This window comes from Gambusia affinis, linkage group LG12 (assembly GCF_019740435.1).
Source record: "Gambusia affinis linkage group LG12, SWU_Gaff_1.0, whole genome shotgun sequence".
Classification (NCBI taxonomy): Eukaryota; Metazoa; Chordata; class Actinopteri; order Cyprinodontiformes; family Poeciliidae; genus Gambusia; species Gambusia affinis.
The window spans coordinates 11,641,907-11,662,843 of NC_057879.1; the positions used below are offsets into that span (position 1 = coordinate 11,641,907).

Here is a 20,937-nt window from a genome sequence, read left to right on the forward strand (position 1 = left end):
AATGTATCATAACTTCCATTGTTCACAATAAAAAAAAAAACCCTTGCTTGAAATATAAAGCTCTGGAAAATCCTTTTTGATTTCCAATTGTTGTACTTGTTTGTCTAGAAACAAATTTGATGTTCTCATTTTTTATGTTTTGGGGAAAACAATTTGTTCTATGCACTGGCGTTCAAGTGCCTTTGTAACTCTTTATTTCTGGTCAGTAAGCAGTGTTAACTGGAGAAACCAGCAGTAGGGAGAGTGACGGATCAGTGAAATCAGACCTTTAGTTTGCCATTCCCTAGAGAGGTTTACATGGGATAAATATAACTCGAGGTCCCAGCTAAGCAAGAGCTACTTTTTGGCCACATTATCAATCAGATACAGGAGAGATCATAAAATTTGTAAAAACTGATGGCATGCAGCTAGTATTTTAATTTGTCGCTCATAAATCCAACATAGCTGAATACATTTTAAAATGGTTATTTTTCATTTAACCAGCAGGTTTGTCTCTGATTAGATATGAAACATCTCATAAAAGATAGGACAAAAATTCTGGTTTCTGTCATGATTTAGCAAAAGAAAAAAATGTCATGTTGAACATTATACCTATTTAAAGGAATGTTTGAAACATTTGTCATTACAACCCGTCTTGTGGTTGCTAATCAGCTTTTTGCATGTTTTCACTGGTATTTTTGATCATTTATCTTTTGCCATGAGTTCCAAGTTTTTAAGGTTGGAAGGTTCACAGCTCCCAAATATTAGTATGTTCCAACCAGAGGTAACATCCTGGTAAAGTCAAGATTGCATTTAATCTAAAACTGCTAGGGGTGTAAATAATTTGGATTTACCTGATTTTTATTTTTTAAGATGCTGGCTCAAAATATTAAGGCAGTATTTGATCTTATGGGCATAAATGTTGAATGTGTAAGTACAGCTATATTCCCAATAAATTGTAGCTGTAGTTCCTTGCTAATTTATTTATTTATTTATGGTACTAAAATTATAAACCCCACCACTTGTATTAAAATTTCCAACAGATGTCTGACCCAAAGCGTGACCCAAATAACATTTAGAAATATCAGTAATATTAGTAATCACACTGGAGATAGTTTTTATAGTTTATGTCAAGACTCATAATTGAGAAAAGTTTTTATTGCTTAATATTTTTCTTTAAATAACTAAATTTTTAGGTATTTTTTTCCTCTAAGCAAAACTAATTGCATGCTAACATCGAAACTTACACAATTTAAAATAGTTGAATTAATAGGTTTTTGGGAGTATACTAAACTGCACTGGGCCAATTAAAGCAAATTCTGCTTTGGGCTCCATCTACTCAATTCAGGATGAAAACAAGTAAAAAATTAAATAAAATTTTGAAAAAAAATATAAAATGTGGTGATTTAAATATACACAATTCCATAAAAACTCTCCGCAGTAATCGTTAATGTTTATGTAAATAAATAATTGAAGTGAACGACTAAGTGAACAAAAGGTAGCAGAGGTCGTTTCCTCACTGAAACTTTGATTTGACGCAGTAACGTGTGGGGCGAGTTCAGGGGGGAGGTAAACAAGATGGCGACAACCTGAGAGGCAAGAGTAGCACGAATAGTCAGAAAATTGTATTAGTATTGTGTCAGACGAGAGGAGCAATAGTTTTTTGTCGAGGACGGCCACACAGTGGGTGAGTAAAACTCATAGCTAAGACATGCTTGTAAATTTAGGCGAAATTCTCCAGCAGCAGCTAGTTAGCTTGTTAAATGGCTAGTTAGCAGTTTACATTGGAATCTGAGCGTCTTGCTAGCTGTCGGTTAGCTTGCATTAGCTTGCTTCATCTGCAGTATTTTGTGTATATGCATTTCTAGGAGTGTGCAGGTTGTTAAAGCCAGTGTCCGTTCAGCTGTGGGATGAACATAATGCAGCAAAGTCAAATAACATTATTTCCATAACCCAGTATGCCGCCGATTCACCCGGCAAATGAAGTTGGATAGCCGCCGCTGGTGTACATCCAGCCCTTAGCTACACTTGTGTGACGACGTTTCGTTCGTCCCCCTCTTGATTTTCTTCTGTCAGCCCTCGGTGAACACACACCCGTTTATGTGGTTTTTGGTACAAAACAAGCTTTGGTTGTTGAGTGTTTGGCGCTTTATGAACCCACGAACTGAACATTTCTATTAGAAATCTTTTTTATTCAACCAGAGTTGCTAAACAAACTTAGCCTACAGCCTTCAGATGTTTACATTTCTGCTAGTTCAGCTGTTTAGTAATACAGTTGTTACAAAAGTTGGCATTAGAATAACACCGTGCCTTGTGAAACAAAATTATATTTGAATTTAAACATTTTTACGGGTGCATTTATGCTATTGTTATTTTTAAATGTAACCACAGAAGTGGAATAAATGTAGCTTAATTGTTGTTGAGGCTTTTGTGTACATACCTTGCAAAAGTACTCATTCCCCTTGATCCCATTTGTATTTTGTAGAATGTAGCTTGAAATTTCATTTTATACAGTTAACCAACACAAATGCTGCATATTTGTAAAACGGAGAAAATAATACATCTTTTTCACAATGTATCCAAATTTAAGTAGAAAAAGTTTAGTGTATTTGCATAAAGTCCCTTTTGCTCTGGTGCCTAATTGCCTTATTGGTATTTACTTGTGTGTAATTTAATGTCAGTATAAATCCAGTTGTTCTGTGAAGGCCTCACTAGTGTGCGAACAAACAGCATCACCAAGAGCAGGAATCAAGTGTTGGAGAAGTTAAAAACGGAAACAAATCTCTAGCTTTGAACATCTCAGAGCGGTGATGCAATGAAAATGTTTTCGATCAAAGCAAGTTATCTTTCAACATGAAAATGTGTCATGGTTTTGTTTTGGGTTTATTGTATGAATAGCCAAAAACCCGCATTCAACAAAGAGACTGAGTGTATTATCCACATTAGAAGGATTCTGCATGTTAGGGACTGTAAATTATAAACTCTAAAGGATGTAAATGCCACTAAATGTAAGCTTTAAGCACATACTTAGGTTGAATATGTTGTGGCAGACTATTGAAAGAAAAAGGTAAAAATTGATTCACATTTTAGACCCAAATATTTCAGTAAAAAGCTCAAATGGTGGCCACGCATTGAACAGTTGTGGTCTTACCTCTGTTTAATGGTAGCTATGAAGTGAATAAGATTAACATGCTTAACTAAAATTGCTTATGTTTTCATTTTAAAGCAACTTATAACTGAATTAAACTGAATCTGTTATTGTGGCCATTCTTCAGACGCCATGCTGGGGGAACTGTGGTGACATGGAGGACACCTAAGAACGGTTCAGCGTATCGGATGGTCCAGTCAACCTTCTGGAGTCGACTACAGCTTCGGTTGTTGATCTACACTGGGATCCAGTCCAGCCGTACACACACTTTTAAATCCTTTAGTATGGACCTCTGACAGAAATGCGTTGCTGTAAGGCCTTAAAGAAAGACTGGTGGCCTTTACCTAAAGTTGTGGGGTATTAGAATCCTAAACAGATTGAGACTGACTCTGATCAGAATTGAATTGTAAAATCATAGATTTTTCCACGATTTCTGTTCAGCATTAATCTTAACAAACCTAGCTCACAATGAACAGTATTAAGCACTAACTTAGCACTGGAGCCAGTTTGTTCTGCACTTCCTTTTTTTTTTTTTTTAAACCCTATTGAGTAAAAAAAAAAAGATCCTAATGTTTACAGGTGTCAGGTTGTTCACCCAGCTGTTTCCTCAATCCTCAGGCTCCATTTCACCTTCACCTGTTTTCACAGGGTTTTTTTAATCTGGTTTTCGTTCGTTTATCTCCACTCATGGATCTACTTAGTCTAGTTTTAAAGGGTTAACGGCAGATTACGCTTCAGCAGCAGTCCGTTTGCAAACCTTTTGCCGTGCACCCAAGGATTAAGCTGTTGTAAATCTCGTCATCATGAGTGACGGCGACCTGCCTCGTCTCGAGTATCTCAATGAAAATGAACTCATGGAGATGGACACGTTCATTCACCGCATTGACTCTACCGAGGTGATCTATCAGCCACGGAGGAAGAGGGCCAAGCTGATAGGGAAGTACCTGATGGGGGACCTGCTGGGGGAAGGCTCTTATGGCAAAGTAAAAGAAATGCTGGACTCAGAGACACTTTGTCGCAGGGCTGTCAAGATACTGAAGAAGAAGAAGCTTAGAAGGATTCCCAATGGAGAAGCCAATGTTAAAAAGTAAGTTCTGCTTCTCTTGTTTTCATTTTTGCTTTTTCTCTGGAAGCTTTAATTGGAGGAAAGATTCTTCAATGATGATTTAGTGATATTAGTTTATGCTGTGTCTTGCAAAAGTTTTCATCGCTGTTAAAGATTTTCACATTTCAGTCTCTCGAAGGGGTGGACTTGTCTGTGAACGATGCAAATTAACATGTATTTCTTTTAAGGAAAATAGTATTTTAAAACATTTTTTGTATGAAAATGTTAAAATTTGGGTATGAATTTATATTAAACCCCTCCGAGTCTTTTAATCTTTTATTACTTTTTGGTGAAATTTTCAGCTGGGAGTCTTGGTATATGGCTCTTCCAGCTTTGTACTGAATTTGTTGTCATGTTAGCTTGGACTGAGAGGATCTCAGATTTCCAAATAGTCAAAATACAAGCTGGAGTTTTTAAGCTTACTTTTAACAGTGACTTTCCTGTTGTCACTCTTTCATAATTTTACGAAGTGTGCAACTTGTAGTCGTCATCGCAGCGCGTTCTTATCCTTGAGCTTATCTGTAGCTCTATTGGCTTATGTAAAAACCTAACAAAATGCAATGAAGTTTTCAGTCGTAGCAAAATGTTTAAGAGGATATGCTACTTTGGCAAGGCACTGTGCTTCATAGGTTTCATATGACCTGTTAAGGCGCGCTCATGTTTCTCATATTGTCTTGTCGCGCTTGTCTCATCATTTATTCACCATGTTTTAAACGACAATTAAGAATCCAATTAGCACACCGTTTGTTGATTCTTTTTTTTATTTTTATGCCCGAACATTTTCTGATGAAAAAAACCTCTTAAAAGAATCACTGAAATTCATCATTTTTACTATATCTGTGAAGTGAATGTGTAGGATTATAGATTACAAACACAAAGTTTGTTTTTCTTATTTATTGAACATTCACTTAATGCAGTTTCAGACTCTTAATCTATTGGATGCAGTCGAATGGGTTGGTTAAAGGAAACTGAAGTTAAGGAGGTTATTGTCAAATATTTTTTTTAACACTGAGTTCTTGTTTTGTATTATTTGCGTCGTCTCTTTAAATGGTGTGAACAAGGGTTAAGAGACGATGACAGAAAATGTTTTGTGTAAAATCTTAACCATGATCTTTGTAGCAACTGTCTGATATTAGTTTTTGTTTATTTAGTTTCTCCAGTCGTACTGTTGCTCATGTGTGGTCATCCTGCATATCTACCCAAACGCTTTCTGCTTCACCCATTTTCTAACGAGCAGCCGGGGTTTTAATCACATTAGTCTTATTAAATATTACTTCAGCCTTTCACTGTGGGGCTGTACTAATATTAGACTTATCCTTAGAAAACTGTCAGAATGAGTTCACTCTGAGCCTAGGAAGCGCTGGATGTTTTTAGGCCACATTTAAAACAGAGATCAGACTGTATTCACTGTGAGTGACTGTTTTTGTGGGTGATGCGGTTTCTGGTTTTATCCAATTCCCTTGACTTTTGTTGAAGTTGACCATTTTTATACCGACAGCTTGTAGTCGAACTACAATTTGCTGTTGGTTAATGACCGATCTGTCCAGGCTGCAGCTGTAGTTCTCCATCACTACCACTGCTTTTTCAGGGCTACTTTGTCTTTCTAAAACTACTGGGACTAGAATACAGTGCAGCATATCCAACCAAACTGTGGCATGCTGTGTAGTTAGTTTTATCTGCATTAATTAGAGGTGTTTTATTTGAGATGGATTGCTCACGTTTTCCCAGAATGAAAACAAAGAATCATTCAAACACGTCAGCCGTCGCCTTGCCGCACACTTCAGTTCAACACTTCAAGCGTTGCTGTCAGAATGTGGCTTCAAGGCAGAAAATTCTCCTTGGTTGCTAATGGGCAGAACGCACTCGAGGCGTGACATGAGGCAACAGGGTTCACAGCAAATTGCAGTGCTCTGTCGCCTGCCCATAGTGGATGAGGCACCTTCATAGTTGGGGATGTTTCCTGTTGATGTTTATGTCAACATTGCATGTTGTTATAATGTAGACATAAAATACAGGATGGAAAGAAACGCGCAGGAGAGCAAGGAGGAGAAAGCTACAGCAGTTATTGATCGGTGTGCAGAATGGGTTGATCGTCGTGTTCCTGCTGATTGGAGAGCTGTTCTGTAAACTAACAGCTTCATTGGAAGGGTTTTGTTATTTTGAAGGCGTCTCTTTTTTTTTTTTTTTTTTTTAAATGTATAGTTTTGCTACATTGCCATGGTAACACTGACCAAAAACAAGTTTTGGAGATTGATTTCAGAGTTTGTTTGTTGAGCAAATCTTTTCCTCCATATCCCAGACAGTCGCCAGTCATCCAGCTCTCAGTCTGCAGTAATTTGTTGGATAGAAAACTCTTGGCTCTCTGACACTTTCTTTGGTGTCTCATCTGAACATTGTCATTGAAAATGCAGTGTTGCAGAAAGAATAACTTTTTGTACCTTGATGGCGGTATTTGACTCCTGCTTTTACATGACACAGTAAATATTGACCTAAATATTTAAAAGTTAGGTTTACTTAGCAACCTAAATAGTAGGCCACTAACATGACTTGCAGAAAAAAAATCTGTTTTTTGCAGCATCCCTCACTTTCCCTAATCATAGCAACAGTAATAGTTTCTCCTTTCCATGAATGGATACTGCTGCTTTCTTTGAAAATTAGTCACATGATCTATTATCTCCTCTTTTATAACTGTATTTATGTAAAAGATGTGTTGTAGGCAGACATGTCAAATGAAGTATGAACTTTTCAAGTGGTTCATGTATTTTAATTATTGCTTATGATTGGTTTTAGGTGACAACTTTTGTGTTTGCCTTGAGACTTGCAGATAGCATGGATATGACCTCTGCATTCAGCACCTTCAACAGTGGTCTTGTTAATGAAATGGTTTCTCTTTCTAGCGTGTTGCTGTTGGGATGGGCCTGCTCACGCTGCTACTGATTGAGCAATGCCACGTCTGTTTCTATGGCAACGGTCTGTGAATGCCTTTCTGGAATGACAGGAACGCAGAATGAACACAAACACACCTCTGGAGCCCAGCGCAGCACAGCGTAGATCGAGGTTGGGATAATCTGTTTGTGCCGCCGCTGCGCCGCAGCCACCTCAGTATCGCTGAGTGTTGCAGTCCTGTCAGCGCTGCAGCCTGTGGGCCGGTAGTGCACAAGGTCTTTCGGTACAAATTTGAGCTGCAGATGGACTGCAGCAGTGACTGATCCTCCAGTGTCAGCACAGATTCTGTTATGTTGCTCTGATGGAAATGAGTATCTGTGGGGATGCGGTGCCAAACACACGAGCGGTGCATGTGGGATATCGTCTGATGTATTCAGCTGGAGAGGAAAGACACTTTACATCTTTGAATCGGGGTAGATAATTACTGGTTAGTTACCGTCATCATGTTTTTCTTTTGACTGTGCACGGAGAAACTACTTCAGCTGGCGCAGTGATGCAGCAACGACTGCTGGGGTGTTTGTGTGAAACAAGGACTCACAATATCCATTGTCAAAGATTAAGATTGAGTTGAATCAAAGCCACAGTTTATGAAGCTACAGAAACCAGAGAGGTCGAAAGCACTACTGACTTCAGGACTTAAAAGCTGCTGCTGGGCTTTTCTACAGTGTCAAAGCTGCAGCGTGCAGTGATTTTAATTTAACAACCCTTTCTGCTGTGAAACGCTTCTAATTACAAGCAGAGAAAACTATATCACGTGTTCACGTACAAAACAAAGAGAAGTTGTGTCACGCAGATCAGTAAAGTAGCAGATTATAAAATGAGAACAACTTCTACTCAAAGATGGAACCACTTTAGTAGGTCTATTTTATGTATTTTTTTTAAAACATTGTAATTATTAGGGCTGTTTAATACATTGTCTGCTTAGATGCAGTGTTTTCTACTATCTAAGGTCTGAAGTGCCTTGCTTGCAAATTCTGCATCCTAATGTATTTTTGGCCTGTTGGGTAGATTGTCACTGCCCTTTATGCTCACACTTGGTGTTTATTTTTAGTGGCAGAGATACTAAAGTTTACACACGGGGTGTGTGTCTGTTTGAGGAGAGACACTGTAATGAATGAAAAGAAAGGAGAGGGAGTCAGACGAATATGGGTTAGTCATTAATCAGAATGTCGGCCATTATGATGTTGTTGCACGTTTTCCTAGAAAGAGAAGATTCTCCTTGTAAAACTCTCCAGCTTGCCTGCCAACATTTACAAATCTGACTTATTTAATGGTAGAAAAGACGAGTCCAAACAAATGAACGGCATCTAAAATCTCCATTTCACTAAACACCAGTGTGAGCATCGCCAGGATCTAAACTTCTTTAACATCATTTTCAGCTTAGAGAAAAACTCATTTCACCTTAGAGTTGGTACTCTCAAACTAGTGTTCGTCAGACGTGCGTCGGTACCCATTATGTCGCACTCTTATCATCATTAACCTACCGTACAAAAGTATGCCAATAAAAAATCTGTTTGGCTTTTTGGTGATTGTTAAACCACTTTAGATTTGAGTTGTTTCATGTGGTTGTATTGGCTTTTAATTGGACTCCTGAACCATTAGCAGCTCAAAATAAAGTTTGGTAAAATGGGCTAATTAACAAAACACCCGGGGTTTAGATTTTTGTGGTATATTCTGCATCAATACGCAAGAATGAAGCTAGCAGCTTCTCAGCTTTCAACAAACCAGAAATGTCACTTAAAACTTTGCTTGTATCACTGCTAATGGTGGAATAAGGCAAACAGTAATATTTCTTAATATAATATCAATACCACTAGTTATGAATAAAATTTTGACGTATAATCAAGTCAGAAGAATCCCGTCTCTTTACTGTTTGATACAAAACGTGTATCTAACATATTTGGATGTTGTGGCATTTGTATTTTTGAGTCTATAGTTTTTATTTTGTGCCGTTTCCATTAATATCTAATATTTTAAGTGTTAAATCCCAAGAGATTTTCATTGCTGCATCTCCTCAAATATTGAATTCGTACCCATATTAGACGGGCTACACTGCAATAGATGAACGTGTGAATTAATGGCATAGCAAGCTTCAAATACGAGAAAGATGCATGTTTGGATCGCAGTGGAAAATATTCTCACATCTCCTGGCAGCAGTTACTAAAATAGGTTGTGATCATGTTCTGTATAGCGGCACTTTTCAACTGGACTGCTGATGTATATCTGCCGTTTCGCCTGCATTCAAGCAGAAATGTGCCACCATTAAATCGTACAGCAAAGCTCTAATGTAGTAGTTCTTTTTTCCTCAATGTCTTTTTTTTTTTTTTTTCTTGTTTTCATTCATAGGGAAATCCAGCTGCTAAGAAGACTTCAACATAAAAATGTGATCCAGTTAGTCGACGTACTCTACAATGAAGAGAAGCAGAAAATATATCCTCTCGCCTCGAATTCAATGAGATTTTATTAACATTTATTGCTATGAATTTAGGCTCATTTTCTTATCCCTATTTTTAATTTTTGTTTGTTTTTTTTGCTAGTTTTGAACCCTAATTATTGTCTCTTTTTTTTTTTTTTTTAAATCAAATTATCAGTTTGTGTCACAAATATTCCTCAACTCCTACCTCACGTATATGGTGATGGAGTATTGTGTTTGTGGAATGCAAGAAATGCTGGACAGCGTTCCAGAGAAAAGGTTTCCAGTATTTCAAGCTCACGGGTAAGCCTCTCATTTTTTTCCCTCCCCTCTGCCCTTTCCTCTTCCTCTTCTTCAAGTCGCTCTTTCTCTGAGCCGCTCGGCTATATTTAGTCTGAACCCTGATGCTGCTGCTTCTCCAGGCCTAAGTTTAGATCGGCGTCTGCAGGTTCAATAATGTTAAAATAACCAACCAGCCTCGTGACCGCCAGAATGCCTCTAATGATCGATGAAGGTCTTTCTGATCACACCGCTGTTTCTTTAAATCGGTAATTGTTTCCTGCGCTTTGCCATTAAAAAACGTCAAACTGCTATGTTGATTTCATATTTTGTCAACGCTCTCTAAATTGGAGGGCTGCAACTGATTATTTTAGCATCGATTAATCTATCTCTTATTTTCACAATTAATCAATTAAGTGGTAAAAAATTTGGCATTTTGGAAGATTGTTAATTTAACCACTTTTCACAGAATATTATAAATACATTAAAAGGTGCAAATAAATAAATATTTTTCTTTTTTATCAAAATGATTCAGTTTTGACTTAATTACTGCTCTGTGTTCTTTCAGCAAGTCTTTTTTTTTGAGTCTTTGTACTCCAGTTGGTGTTTAATTAGTGAATTAATTAGTTTGAATTAGTAAATGACTATATCATTTAATTCATCATTATGAATCTGATTAATTGTTTCAGCCATAATGAAATGTGGCTTTTCTCTGATCAGCTGCTGTATTTCTGCTTCCCTTCGAAGCACATGCATAAATCCCTGTGATTTTCTTTATTGCTGCTTCTCTGCAGGTACTTTTGCCAACTCTTAAATGGCCTTGAATATTTGCACAGCCAGGGAATAGTTCATAAAGACATTAAACCAGGAAATCTGCTGCTGACCACAGATGGGTCTCTTAAAATCTCCGACCTTGGAGTAGCGGAGGTAAGATGAAGCCTATCACGATTAGTTTTCATCACTTCTGCCATCTGTCATTCGCATTTAGCTGGAGGTTTTAATCATCTCTGTAAAAGCACCGATTACTCAATTACTATGAGTTATTATATGGTCAGTTCTTTTGTTTACAGGTCCCTGCAAAAGCATTAATGCTTTATGTTAGCAGTATATTTATCTAAAGTCTTAACTTTTTCACCTTTTGTCAAGTTCAGAATTGAATGAGAGCATCTATTATCTATTTCCACGGATTCCCAATTGTCTAGACTTTAAGTGTTCATAAATATGCGTTGATTCAAGCCATTTAGTTTCAGCTGATGGATCGGCGTCATCCTGTCGGAAGATGAACCTTTTCCCCGCAGCCTCTTGCAGGTTTCCTCCCAGGATTTACTTAGCTGCATTTTTATCTTCAACTATGATCAGTGCTCTGCAAAACACTGAAATGTTTGCATAATGTTTTAGAACCAAATCACAGAACGACTTCATTCATCCTTAGGTCACATTTCAGACTGTGTAGGCTCGCATAGTGATCTCTACAAATAATATGTTGCCTGGATTTTATTTGCAGGTGTAAAATTGTTCTTCCTGTCATGATTGTGCTCTGCTTTGTTGTTCTGTCATATAAAATCCCAAGTGGATATACTGAAGTTTGCATGTGTTTTTTATACATTAACAAAATTCTTTATAAAAAAAGAAACTATACACAAAAGCTTGAACATTTCTCTTGTTGATAAAATTCCAGCCATAGATTCTCACCTGTATAATTTGTCTTTATAAACACAGTCACAATAAACTACAATGTGACCTAATTACTCTTTCAGATGAAAAAAATACTCAAGCAAAAATTCAGCACAATTGCATCTCCTCTCCCACCGTTTTCAGGCCCTCCACCCGTTTGCAGAAGATGACACGTGTCGCACGAGCCAGGGCTCGCCGGCCTTCCAGCCCCCAGAGATCGCCAACGGACTGGACACCTTTTCAGGGTTTAAAGTGGACATTTGGTCTGCGGGAGTAACACTGTGAGTCACTCTTACCCAGATGCTTACATCACTCTCAGTCACCAAACTCTGACCCCCTGACTTGTGCTTCTTTGTGCTCAGATATAACATAACAACAGGTCTTTATCCGTTTGAGGGAGACAACATCTATAAGCTATTTGAAAACATCGGCAAAGGAGACTACACTATTCCTGAGGAGTGTGGGCCTCTCCTGTCGGACCTGCTGCGAGGTGAGCACGGCTCTGAACCGAGCCAGAACAAACAGGATTATCAAAAAACAGCAACAAATACACAATTCAGGCAACAGTCACATATATATGATGATGCAGCAACATCCCACAGGGGCTTCTGAACCTTTTTATTTTTTTACTCTGTAGCCTTAGTAAAAAAAATTATCAGATATTAATACCTAATATGAATTCATACCCCTTGAATCTTTCCATGCTTTGCTTTCTTTCAAACTTCAGTGTAGCTTTTTATGCTGTAGATCAGGAGCTTCAACTTTTGGCTCGCTGGACCGTCCACAGTGCCGCTTCACAATCTTTGGCTAAAAATAATAACAGTGACCAAAACTTTACAAATAAAAGTATAATAAGCAAGGACAGACTGAAGCAGCTTTTTCTTTTTTATTGCATTTTCATTACAGAATGCAACTAATAAGTTATTTTGTGGTTTATCCATGTTTGTTTTCCTCTTTCTAAACCTAAAAATAGAAATAAAATGCTGGTTCTGAACAAATAACAAATTTCCTACTCTAGATAGAAAATTACAAGTCGTCTTTTCGCTAAAGATGATGTGAGTTTTACTTTACTGAACCAGGGACAAAAATAGCTTTTTGATTTTTGAAAGTGACACATCCCTGCAATGGACTAACACAAAGTACCATGCTATTGTGAAGTAGATAGAAAATGATGGTTAATTTTCACTTTTTGACAGGGGAAAAACCTGCAGTTTGTCTGTTTCACTAAGCAAGTAATTTCTGAAGGCTCCTGTTCACAGTTTGTGACCAAAATGTAAAAAGTTCAAGGGGTGTGAACACTTTTACAGACCTTTCCTCAGCATGTAATTTCAGAGCTATCTTAGTTGGTTGTGCAAAATTAAGCAATTGAATGAAAAATATTTGTTTTTTATCATTTTGTTGTTTTGTTGATTAACAAAAAATCCAAGTACTCCTCTTTTGTGAATAAAATGTTCGATACTGGTCTTTCCAGTATACACCCAGTAGGTGGCGCTGTGACCTTGACAGTAAGTGTGTCTGCTGTACATGCTTGGCTTCCTCCTAACAGTAGAAATCCCTTCAGCTGCTGACGTGGTTTCCATTGATCTGAAGCAGAATAATAAACACTCTATAGTCGGGCTTTGCTTTTACCCAGATGAACACTGCAATATTTTTTCCCCTCCTTAAAACTAGAAACAACTCAAGAGTCTCTGTTTTTTTTTCTTGTTTTTTTATTATTATTTTCTGCAAATGAAATTCTTTGTTGTGCATGCTCATAAGTCAAGAAGAATGTTGGGAAGATTATGCTTTGCAGCAGCTCAGGTAAAACCCTTTAGTAGAAGCTAAAAGCTTTAAGAGGAAATCCAGCCTCATGTGCCGATTCTTCAAACTGAAATCCACCTGCGCTCCATTTGAACAACCTCGTTCGCATCGAGCGTTGGATTCATAACAATGGAGGAAGGAAGAAAAAGAAAAAAACTGCAATCTGTGCTGTTTGAAAACAGACTTGGCCCCCATTTTGTGAGTGTGACGTCTGTCTTTGATGACGCAGCACCTGAGAGATAGTCAGTCCATAATTACATGGTCTAAAATAAGCCCAGCGCCACAAAAGGTGTCCTTCAGCACTACTATCAGCTCTTTGCCTTCTGCCCTGTTCTGCTTAGTGGTTGGCGGCTGCATTATTAGTAAAAAAAAAAAAAAAAAGGCACCACATCACTTCTGCATTATCACCCTGAAACTCAGCTTTACAACAATTAAGGCACAAAGACGCGCTTGAAGAGCTACTCCTGTTAATGTTTCCTGACTATGACTAAAATTAAACAGAGCGCATTAAAATATTTGTCTTTTGAAAGAATGTTAATTAATGCGTGAAAAATTAAAGAGCTTCTGAGTGTTTCGGTATCTTTCCCTCCACGTTTCTGGTTTCCAACCGGCTTATCAAAATTCAGTGAGAAGAGAGAAGTGAAGAATTGTTTGCTAAAGTGATTTAATCCACCGTTTAATGTGTTTTCCAGGAATGCTTGAGTATGATCCTGCAAAGAGGTTTTCCATACAAAATATAAGGCAACACAAGTAAGTGTGTTTTTGTTTTTCTTCCTTCTGAACAGAGAATACTGCAGTACATTTATTGCACCAATTGCCTAACATAAGAGCTGTTAATATTTTGGCTTTAGATGGATGGAAAACATAAATGTAAACCAAACTTTTAACGTTTTTGTAATTGTTTTGTTTTAGCACTATGTATTGAAACCAGGGACCTAGTAGTCTGAGAGCCAGCCCATTTTCTCTGATAGTTTTTAATAATTACTTTCTAGGTTTTTCATGTTGTTGGTCATCCGAGCTTAAGAGGGTGTAGTTTCTGGCTCCGAATTTCGATGCACATTAAACCAAACCCAAAGGTATAAAATGCTGTAAACCAGCCGTTCCTGTGTTCTTGATCACACCTTCGTCCCCGTCAATCTCTCGTCAGCTGGGTGCGAAAGAAACATCCTCCGTCGGAGCGCCCTGTGCCCATCCCTGCCAGCGCAGAGAGCAGGGACCAGTGGCGCAGTATGACGGTGGTTCCCTACCTAGAGGATCTGCACGGCTACACGGAGGATGACGACGACGAACTCTATGATGGAGAGGATGAGATCATCTACACTCAGGACTTCACAGTGCCAGGTGAGGCTGCAGGCCTGAGTCAGAGTCTCTATCGGCACCTCTGAGCCGTCAGGGAAAGTCTAAGTTAGACAAGCTGGCAAAACAAAACGAAAGATTCTTATACAGGTAAAAGTAACCGGGTTGATGAATTCTAGTTGTCTCCTCGAAAACAGATAAAATCCAAGCTCTCTAATCTTAATTTTGCTGTTTAGATTACCTTACTTGAGGCGTCAGCATAATTAACCTTGGATGGTTTCTAATTGTTTGTAGCTGTGAGTTTATAAATTTATCATCTAGTAGCATGTTGCAGAGTTTAGATTTAAACCCACGGTGTCTAAAGTTGGATTTCTGAGACATAAACCACAGTGGGATTTCACCAGACCAAATTTCTAAATCTAAATTATGATTCCTATAGATTCCTTCAACTCGTCCTATAAGAGTGGAATGAAGTGAAGAGTCAGTAGTTTTTTCTTATTATTTATTTCTCCTTCAAAACATTCATAATTCGATTCCTCTTTCAACCAGAACTAAACTGGTTGAAAGTTTGGCAAAAATATTGGCAAAAATATTGGCATTTTTGTCAAGAAAACTTGTAACAAATCTCTCTCATTTCCCTTTTTATGAATCAGTTTTGTCTTTGAGGCTTTATACTCTCTTGAGTTCCCGCTGAAATATTTTGGTTTACAAATCCAACAGTAAAGTGTTGCTCTGGCTTTGATCTTGAAACTTAAATATTTCCTACTTTTTTTTATTTTTTATTTTTTATTTTTTTATTCATTCTCTGTTTGGTTTTGGTCTGAGGATTCAGTGCTGTGAGTGATCCGTCCATCTCGCATCGTCATTTCCACTTTACAGGACAGATACTCGGTTACCAAATTGAGCAACTTGAATGATTCTTTGAAACCTTTTGAGTTTCTTTGCGGATTTGATGATTTTTATTTTAAAGGTCCGTGTTTTTATTTACATAGGCAGCGATTTGGGTAGGATATGTCTTTATTTTTAAAGATCTCCAATGTCACCTGACTGGTTATGGATCACATCCGTTTTAACATGTTGGACGCATGTAGCCGCAAAGTGTTACTAAAAATGAATTGAAACAGCCTGCAGTGAAAAAGGTCCATCGCCAAATCAAACGAGTGTGTGGGCGTTATCCAAGCTACATTTGTGTAATCTCTTTTTCATTTCCTTAACATGCAGGAAAGGTTTCCATTAATTGGCCGTGTTTACAAACTGCAGCCACAGTTGACAGATGTTTGGGACATTAACAGAATGCTTTAACTCGTTTCCTAACTGTTTTCATCATACCTCCCCTCTAGACTTGAGATCCTCCATCTGTTGCTAGGTAACAGCCTGTAATATAAATGCAGCAGTCAGTGTTGGGTATGTAGAAGTGGTGCCCCACATAAAAACCCAACAGAGCTGCAGAATGTGAATGAAGCCAACTATAAATAGCCCAGTTGAAAGGCTTTCGGTTTGGGACTATGAATGGTTTCCCAAGGTTTACTCCCACACATGCTGGGCATCGACCCTTTTAGGAAGCTGCACTTGAATGAAACTGGAGCTTGAATAATAAAACGAAGGACTTTGTGTTTTTTTTTTTTTTTTTGCTGTGGGAGGAACTAAAACACCTCCAGGGACCAGGGAGGGGAAGAAAAATAATAAGAAAAAAAAAGATTTTATAGGTGATTTCCGACCCGTATTTTGTTGTGATTTCTACCTGAGTGTTGCAGTTTTCGTGTGTGGGGAGTTTCTCAGAGGCCCGGCAGCCACGCATGCTGACTGATGCATCTGCATGAAAAAAACAAAAGGTGACATTAAGGTTGGAACCGGTTTTTCACCTGATGGATTTCCTGTTAGTGTTTTTTTGTGTGGGTATCTGACCTCGTTTCACTGTAAGTCTGTGAGATTCAGATTTTCTAGTTCTTTTGTAGAAAGATCATAAATTCCGAACCAGGGAATTCAGATGCTTTTTTTTAATGTGTTTCTGCTTCAACATGTGCGATTATCAAGCATTAAGGTCAACAGCTTCACTCTGTATCGGTCGGATGCTTGGTGATGAGGTCATTCAGTCAGGTGTGAAGGATTAGAGATGTGTCTAAAAGATGCGACACGTCGACCGTCGAAGACTGGACTTTGAGATTCCTGTTGAAGTAATCGTTAGAGGTTATAATAAATTGACTCTTACTGTCAATAGAAAACTCTCTTGACATCTTTTAGTGTAAATCCAGATTAGTTGGTCATGGAGGCTAAGCTGCACAACCGATGGCAATTCATTGGTTGTGAAGACATTATCTGTGTTTCCAATTGGCCTTAAAATTTGGCAAACTGGGAAAATAAATTTGCTGAAAGGAATCTCACCAATTTCAGGGGGGAAAAAGTTGTTTTTTTTTTGTTCTTTTTTGCGCTTGGATGATGTTGTTTTCCCAGCTGCGTTGAAATTACTGTATTTTCCAGACTTCATTGGAAACATTTTTCATATTGCACTAATCATGTGCTTAACTACTGGGTGTTGCTACTGGGAGGAAAATACAAAGAAGACAACAGGAAGTGGTAGAAGGATGACAGTGTTGCATGTTTTTAATGACTTATGGCATCAACAAACTGATTCACCTGTGATTTTAATTGCATTTCTTATTTAATGGAAACACTGCAACTTGTGCGGTTTTTGCAACATTAGGGGAATATTGGCATCGTTTTGCACACATTTATAAAGGAAACGCAGCTTTAGACTGCTCTTAACCTCCTAGCAGCACCCAATCTGGGGGAAACAAAATGATCCGTGTAATGGTACTGTTTATTTTTCAAGGAACGTCAGCTGTTGGGATTTTTGGCTACCAGTGTTTTAAGGCTTTACGTTGCCTGCAGGGCAAGTGGCTGAGGAAGACCAGGATCAGGGGAACGCAGACCACAGCCCAGCCGTCGCCAAGCCAGTTTGTGTGAATGGGACAGAAGCCGGGTCTCTAAACAGCAAGACCAAAGCCGAGCGCAGGTCCTCCTCCTCGTCCAACCCCTCACGGAAAGGAGTTTCCACAGCCAGCAAAATCCGCAAGCTCTCCACATGCAAACAGCAATGACAGCCCCTTCCGATCCTCTCCCACGACAGCAGCCCATCTGGTAAGTGATCACCGCTGAGTTTGTAGAAAAGGAAAAAAAAAAGCAAACCTTCAAAATGCTTCAGCTCCATTAAACTGTAGTGAGGAACGTGTAGAAGGGAAACGGACTAAGAGGCAGAGTTTGTATTCTGCTTACAGCTCTCTGACTCATCGCCACTTCCCTGACAAATACAAGAGCGATCTTCTCTCGCTCTTTTTCTTTTTTCTTTTTTTTTATGCCACAAAAAACACCTCTGGACTGGGCCGTCAAATATCTTTTCAGCTGCTTCTCAGGCCTCCTTATTCAAATCAACTAGGACATGTTTTCGCTTCAAGCATTTTGCCAAATTTCGAACAGGTTGTCTTCTTTTTCCAGCTACCACCCACAGCTGCTCTCTCCGTCTTGCACACATCCGGCGCTCTCGCAGAGCGAGGCCGTTTGTCACGGGCGCAGTGCAGAAGAGATGCTGTGAATTAATTTGTTCAGGCGATGACTCATCCCGAATGAGATAAAGTGGGCTGTGGGATGTTTGTGTCTCTCTCACCCTGTGGGTTGACTCTTTCCGTTTTAACTCTACAAATTTGTTTTCGCCTTGTAAAAATCCAGTCGTCTGTCGCGTTCTCATCCGAGCCCCTCTCTCTCTCTCTCTCTCTCCCTTTCAGGTCATTCTGTCTTCGTCCCGAATTGTCTGGAGTCCCGACGGCTGGGAGTGAAGCCTGCTGACCGTAACGTCCCCACACCTGCCCGGACCGCCAGCCTGCATCGCCTCTCTGGAGGAAGGAAGGGAGGGAGGTCCGACCGGGAGGAGAAGGACGGCATGGAAAGTTCTGTTTGCTCTGAGACTGAGGCACTTGCTGTGAAGATGTTTATTTTCTCCCAATATTTTTGCCTCCTTTTAACTTGTGTCATCCGGTTCTGGTTATTCGCCCCCCCCTCTCTCTCTCTCTCTCTGTCTCTCTCCTGCCCCCCCAGTTCTGTCATCCTCATCAGACGGCCAAGTATTGCACCGGACGATTCAGACCCCGTCCCTTCCTCCCCCGACTTCTGTTTCTTCAACTGCCTTTGTTTTTACTGAACCCTGATGGCCGTTTTTAATACACATTGTGATGTGTAAAATATTAAAAGTGGGGAAAAAGAAAAGAAAAGAAAAAAAAAGCAAACCTATGGATAATTCTGTATTTAAATCTACTTTGTGAGTAATCATTATAGCAAGACCACCAACATAAACTGCATGCAGTACAGAGCTGAATGAAAAGGGAAGGCGATTGGTTCGCGGAGATGCTGACAGACTGAAGCCCCGACTTAAATCTTAATTTAGGTTTAAATTTTATTTTTCCAGTGATTTTAATTTTTTTATTATTATTATTTATAAAGAATGTGTCCCAAACAGTCTGTTTTGCTCAAGTTTTTCTGTTTTTTGGGGTTTTTTTGCTAGCTGGGAATATATTTTGCACAGTCCACCTCACTTAATGCCAATCAATAACTTTTATTATTGTATTTCTTTTTACATTCCAATACAAATAGGCTTAGAGAAACGTACTGATACAGAGAAATACCCAGATTTGAAATCCATATGGTTTCACAACCAAACAATTTTATTCAATTACACTAACAAAAGCTACAGTAGGTAACCTGCGAGAGGCGTGTCTGTTAGGAAATCAGGCGCAAATTACTCGAGCAGAACTACTCAGAACCACTAATGCTTCTTTTCAATCTTCTAAATGTTGTTTTTTTTAGGTGAGCTGTACATTTTTCCTCATTAGTTTCTGTATATATAGTTTGCGCTAAAGTAGCCTGGTTGCACAAGTGACTCTTGAACACTTTATTAAGGTTTTATGTTGTTTTGTATTCTAATATACAAATATTTTAGTTTTACCATGGAAGGATACCTTCTTGGCTTTACGGACTGAAAAGGTTGCTGACTCCTGCTGCAAACCTTTTGGAAAAACTGGCAAAGCATCAAAAACACAACATTTGAAGTTTCTACAGATAGTTAAGGATATTTCTTTTTTGTAAGAAAACTAATCAAGAGAAAATCTCTGGCTGGTGCCTCTCTATCAAACCAGCTGCTCACAGCTTAGACTGCAAACTAAAAACATTTAGTTGAGGTTTATTGCATATCTTGGCTGAAGTATCAATCAAATAACTGCAAATATTAGAGATGCAGTAACTAGTAAAACACATTAATTTTGCAATGGCCAGGAAAACATCAGCTCTTCAGGTTTTAATTAAAAGGAAATTGGTCTTAAATGATCAATTTTAGTTTTGTAAATCAATCCTTTTATAAATCTGTAGTTGTTTCAATTGATAGTCTGTGCAGATGCTGCTCAGTTGAAGGCAGTCGGTGCCAAAAACTGCCCAGTAAACTTTGTTTTGTTTTGTTTGTTTGGGGGCAGGGGGGTTTGATTTGTTTTGTCTTTTTTGCACCAATCACATCTGAGGGAGCTCAGCCCCTCTCTTAGGCATCATGAGCTCCTGACTGGGAACAGAGCAGCAGGTGAGTCACGACTGAGAGGGGAGGAGGGAGAGCAGCGCTTTCTACGTCAGCAAGGTCAGCGCTGAGCCTCAAGCCGGAGACAGGAAGGGTGCAGCGAGGATGGAGAGAGGCATTGTGAACGCTTCAGCCCAGTGGTTGGTACCACAGGGCGCTCTTCATGTGTTTGGTTTAATTCTGAAGCTTAGACACCCAGCTCTCTCTCTCACACACACACACACAAGCTTGAATGAGTCACCATGAGGGGGAGAGAGAGAGACTAAAATGTATATTTTGCTTTAGTTTGTGCCACAAAGGCTTCACTTTTGTCGATGCTGCAGAAACCGACTTATTTTTATAACAACACATGAAGCAGTGTGGATGGAAAAAGCCACTGTTTCTATCTGGAAGTTACACACACGAACTCACTGAGTGAGTTTTATTTTTGTAGTTTTGGAGGAACATGCTGGGGTTGTTGTGCATTATGTTTGGTAGTGATGCAGATAAAAGCAGCAGCTAATCATTAAAATCACACTTTCAGTTCAGGTTGCACTGTTTTAATAGATTCCAGATATTGGAAATTAACGGGAAAATTAGTGGACCGGCTCGAGTTCAGCTGATAGATGTTTTATAACTGTAAAGCCTTACCTGATTGGAAACATTTTACTCACCCATTTTTAATATGCCATGCTTCTGTGATGTTTAAG

General features: G+C 38.8%; 1 protein-coding gene across 1 annotated transcript; it reads left to right on the top strand.

Moving 5' to 3' along the window:
- The first annotated feature begins 1,421 nt into the window (after positions 1-1,421).
- stk11 (serine/threonine kinase 11) lies at positions 1,422-19,139 on the top strand. The gene is made up of 11 exons (XM_044133839.1): positions 1,422-1,666; positions 3,255-4,214; positions 9,525-9,608; positions 9,805-9,894; positions 10,665-10,797; positions 11,689-11,825; positions 11,907-12,034; positions 14,037-14,094; positions 14,492-14,685; positions 17,530-17,778; positions 18,420-19,139. Exons 2-10 carry the CDS (start codon positions 3,931-3,933, stop codon positions 17,736-17,738), a joined length of 1,317 nt encoding a protein of 438 aa, XP_043989774.1. The 5' UTR covers positions 1,422-1,666; positions 3,255-3,930; the 3' UTR covers positions 17,739-17,778; positions 18,420-19,139.
- The last annotated feature ends 1,798 nt before the right edge of the window (positions 19,140-20,937 follow it).

Excerpts from the sequence above, each read along its gene's own strand:
- stk11 (XM_044133839.1), top strand. The coding sequence starts at position 3,931 with ATGAGTGACGGCGACCTGCCTCGTCTCGAGTATCTCAATGAAAATGAA. Across the intron at positions 9,895-10,664 it reads CCAGTATTTCAAGCTCACGG|GTACTTTTGCCAACTCTTAA; the intron begins GTAAGCCTCTCA and ends GCTTCTCTGCAG. Across the intron at positions 11,826-11,906 it reads TGGTCTGCGGGAGTAACACT|ATATAACATAACAACAGGTC; the intron begins GTGAGTCACTCT and ends CTTTGTGCTCAG.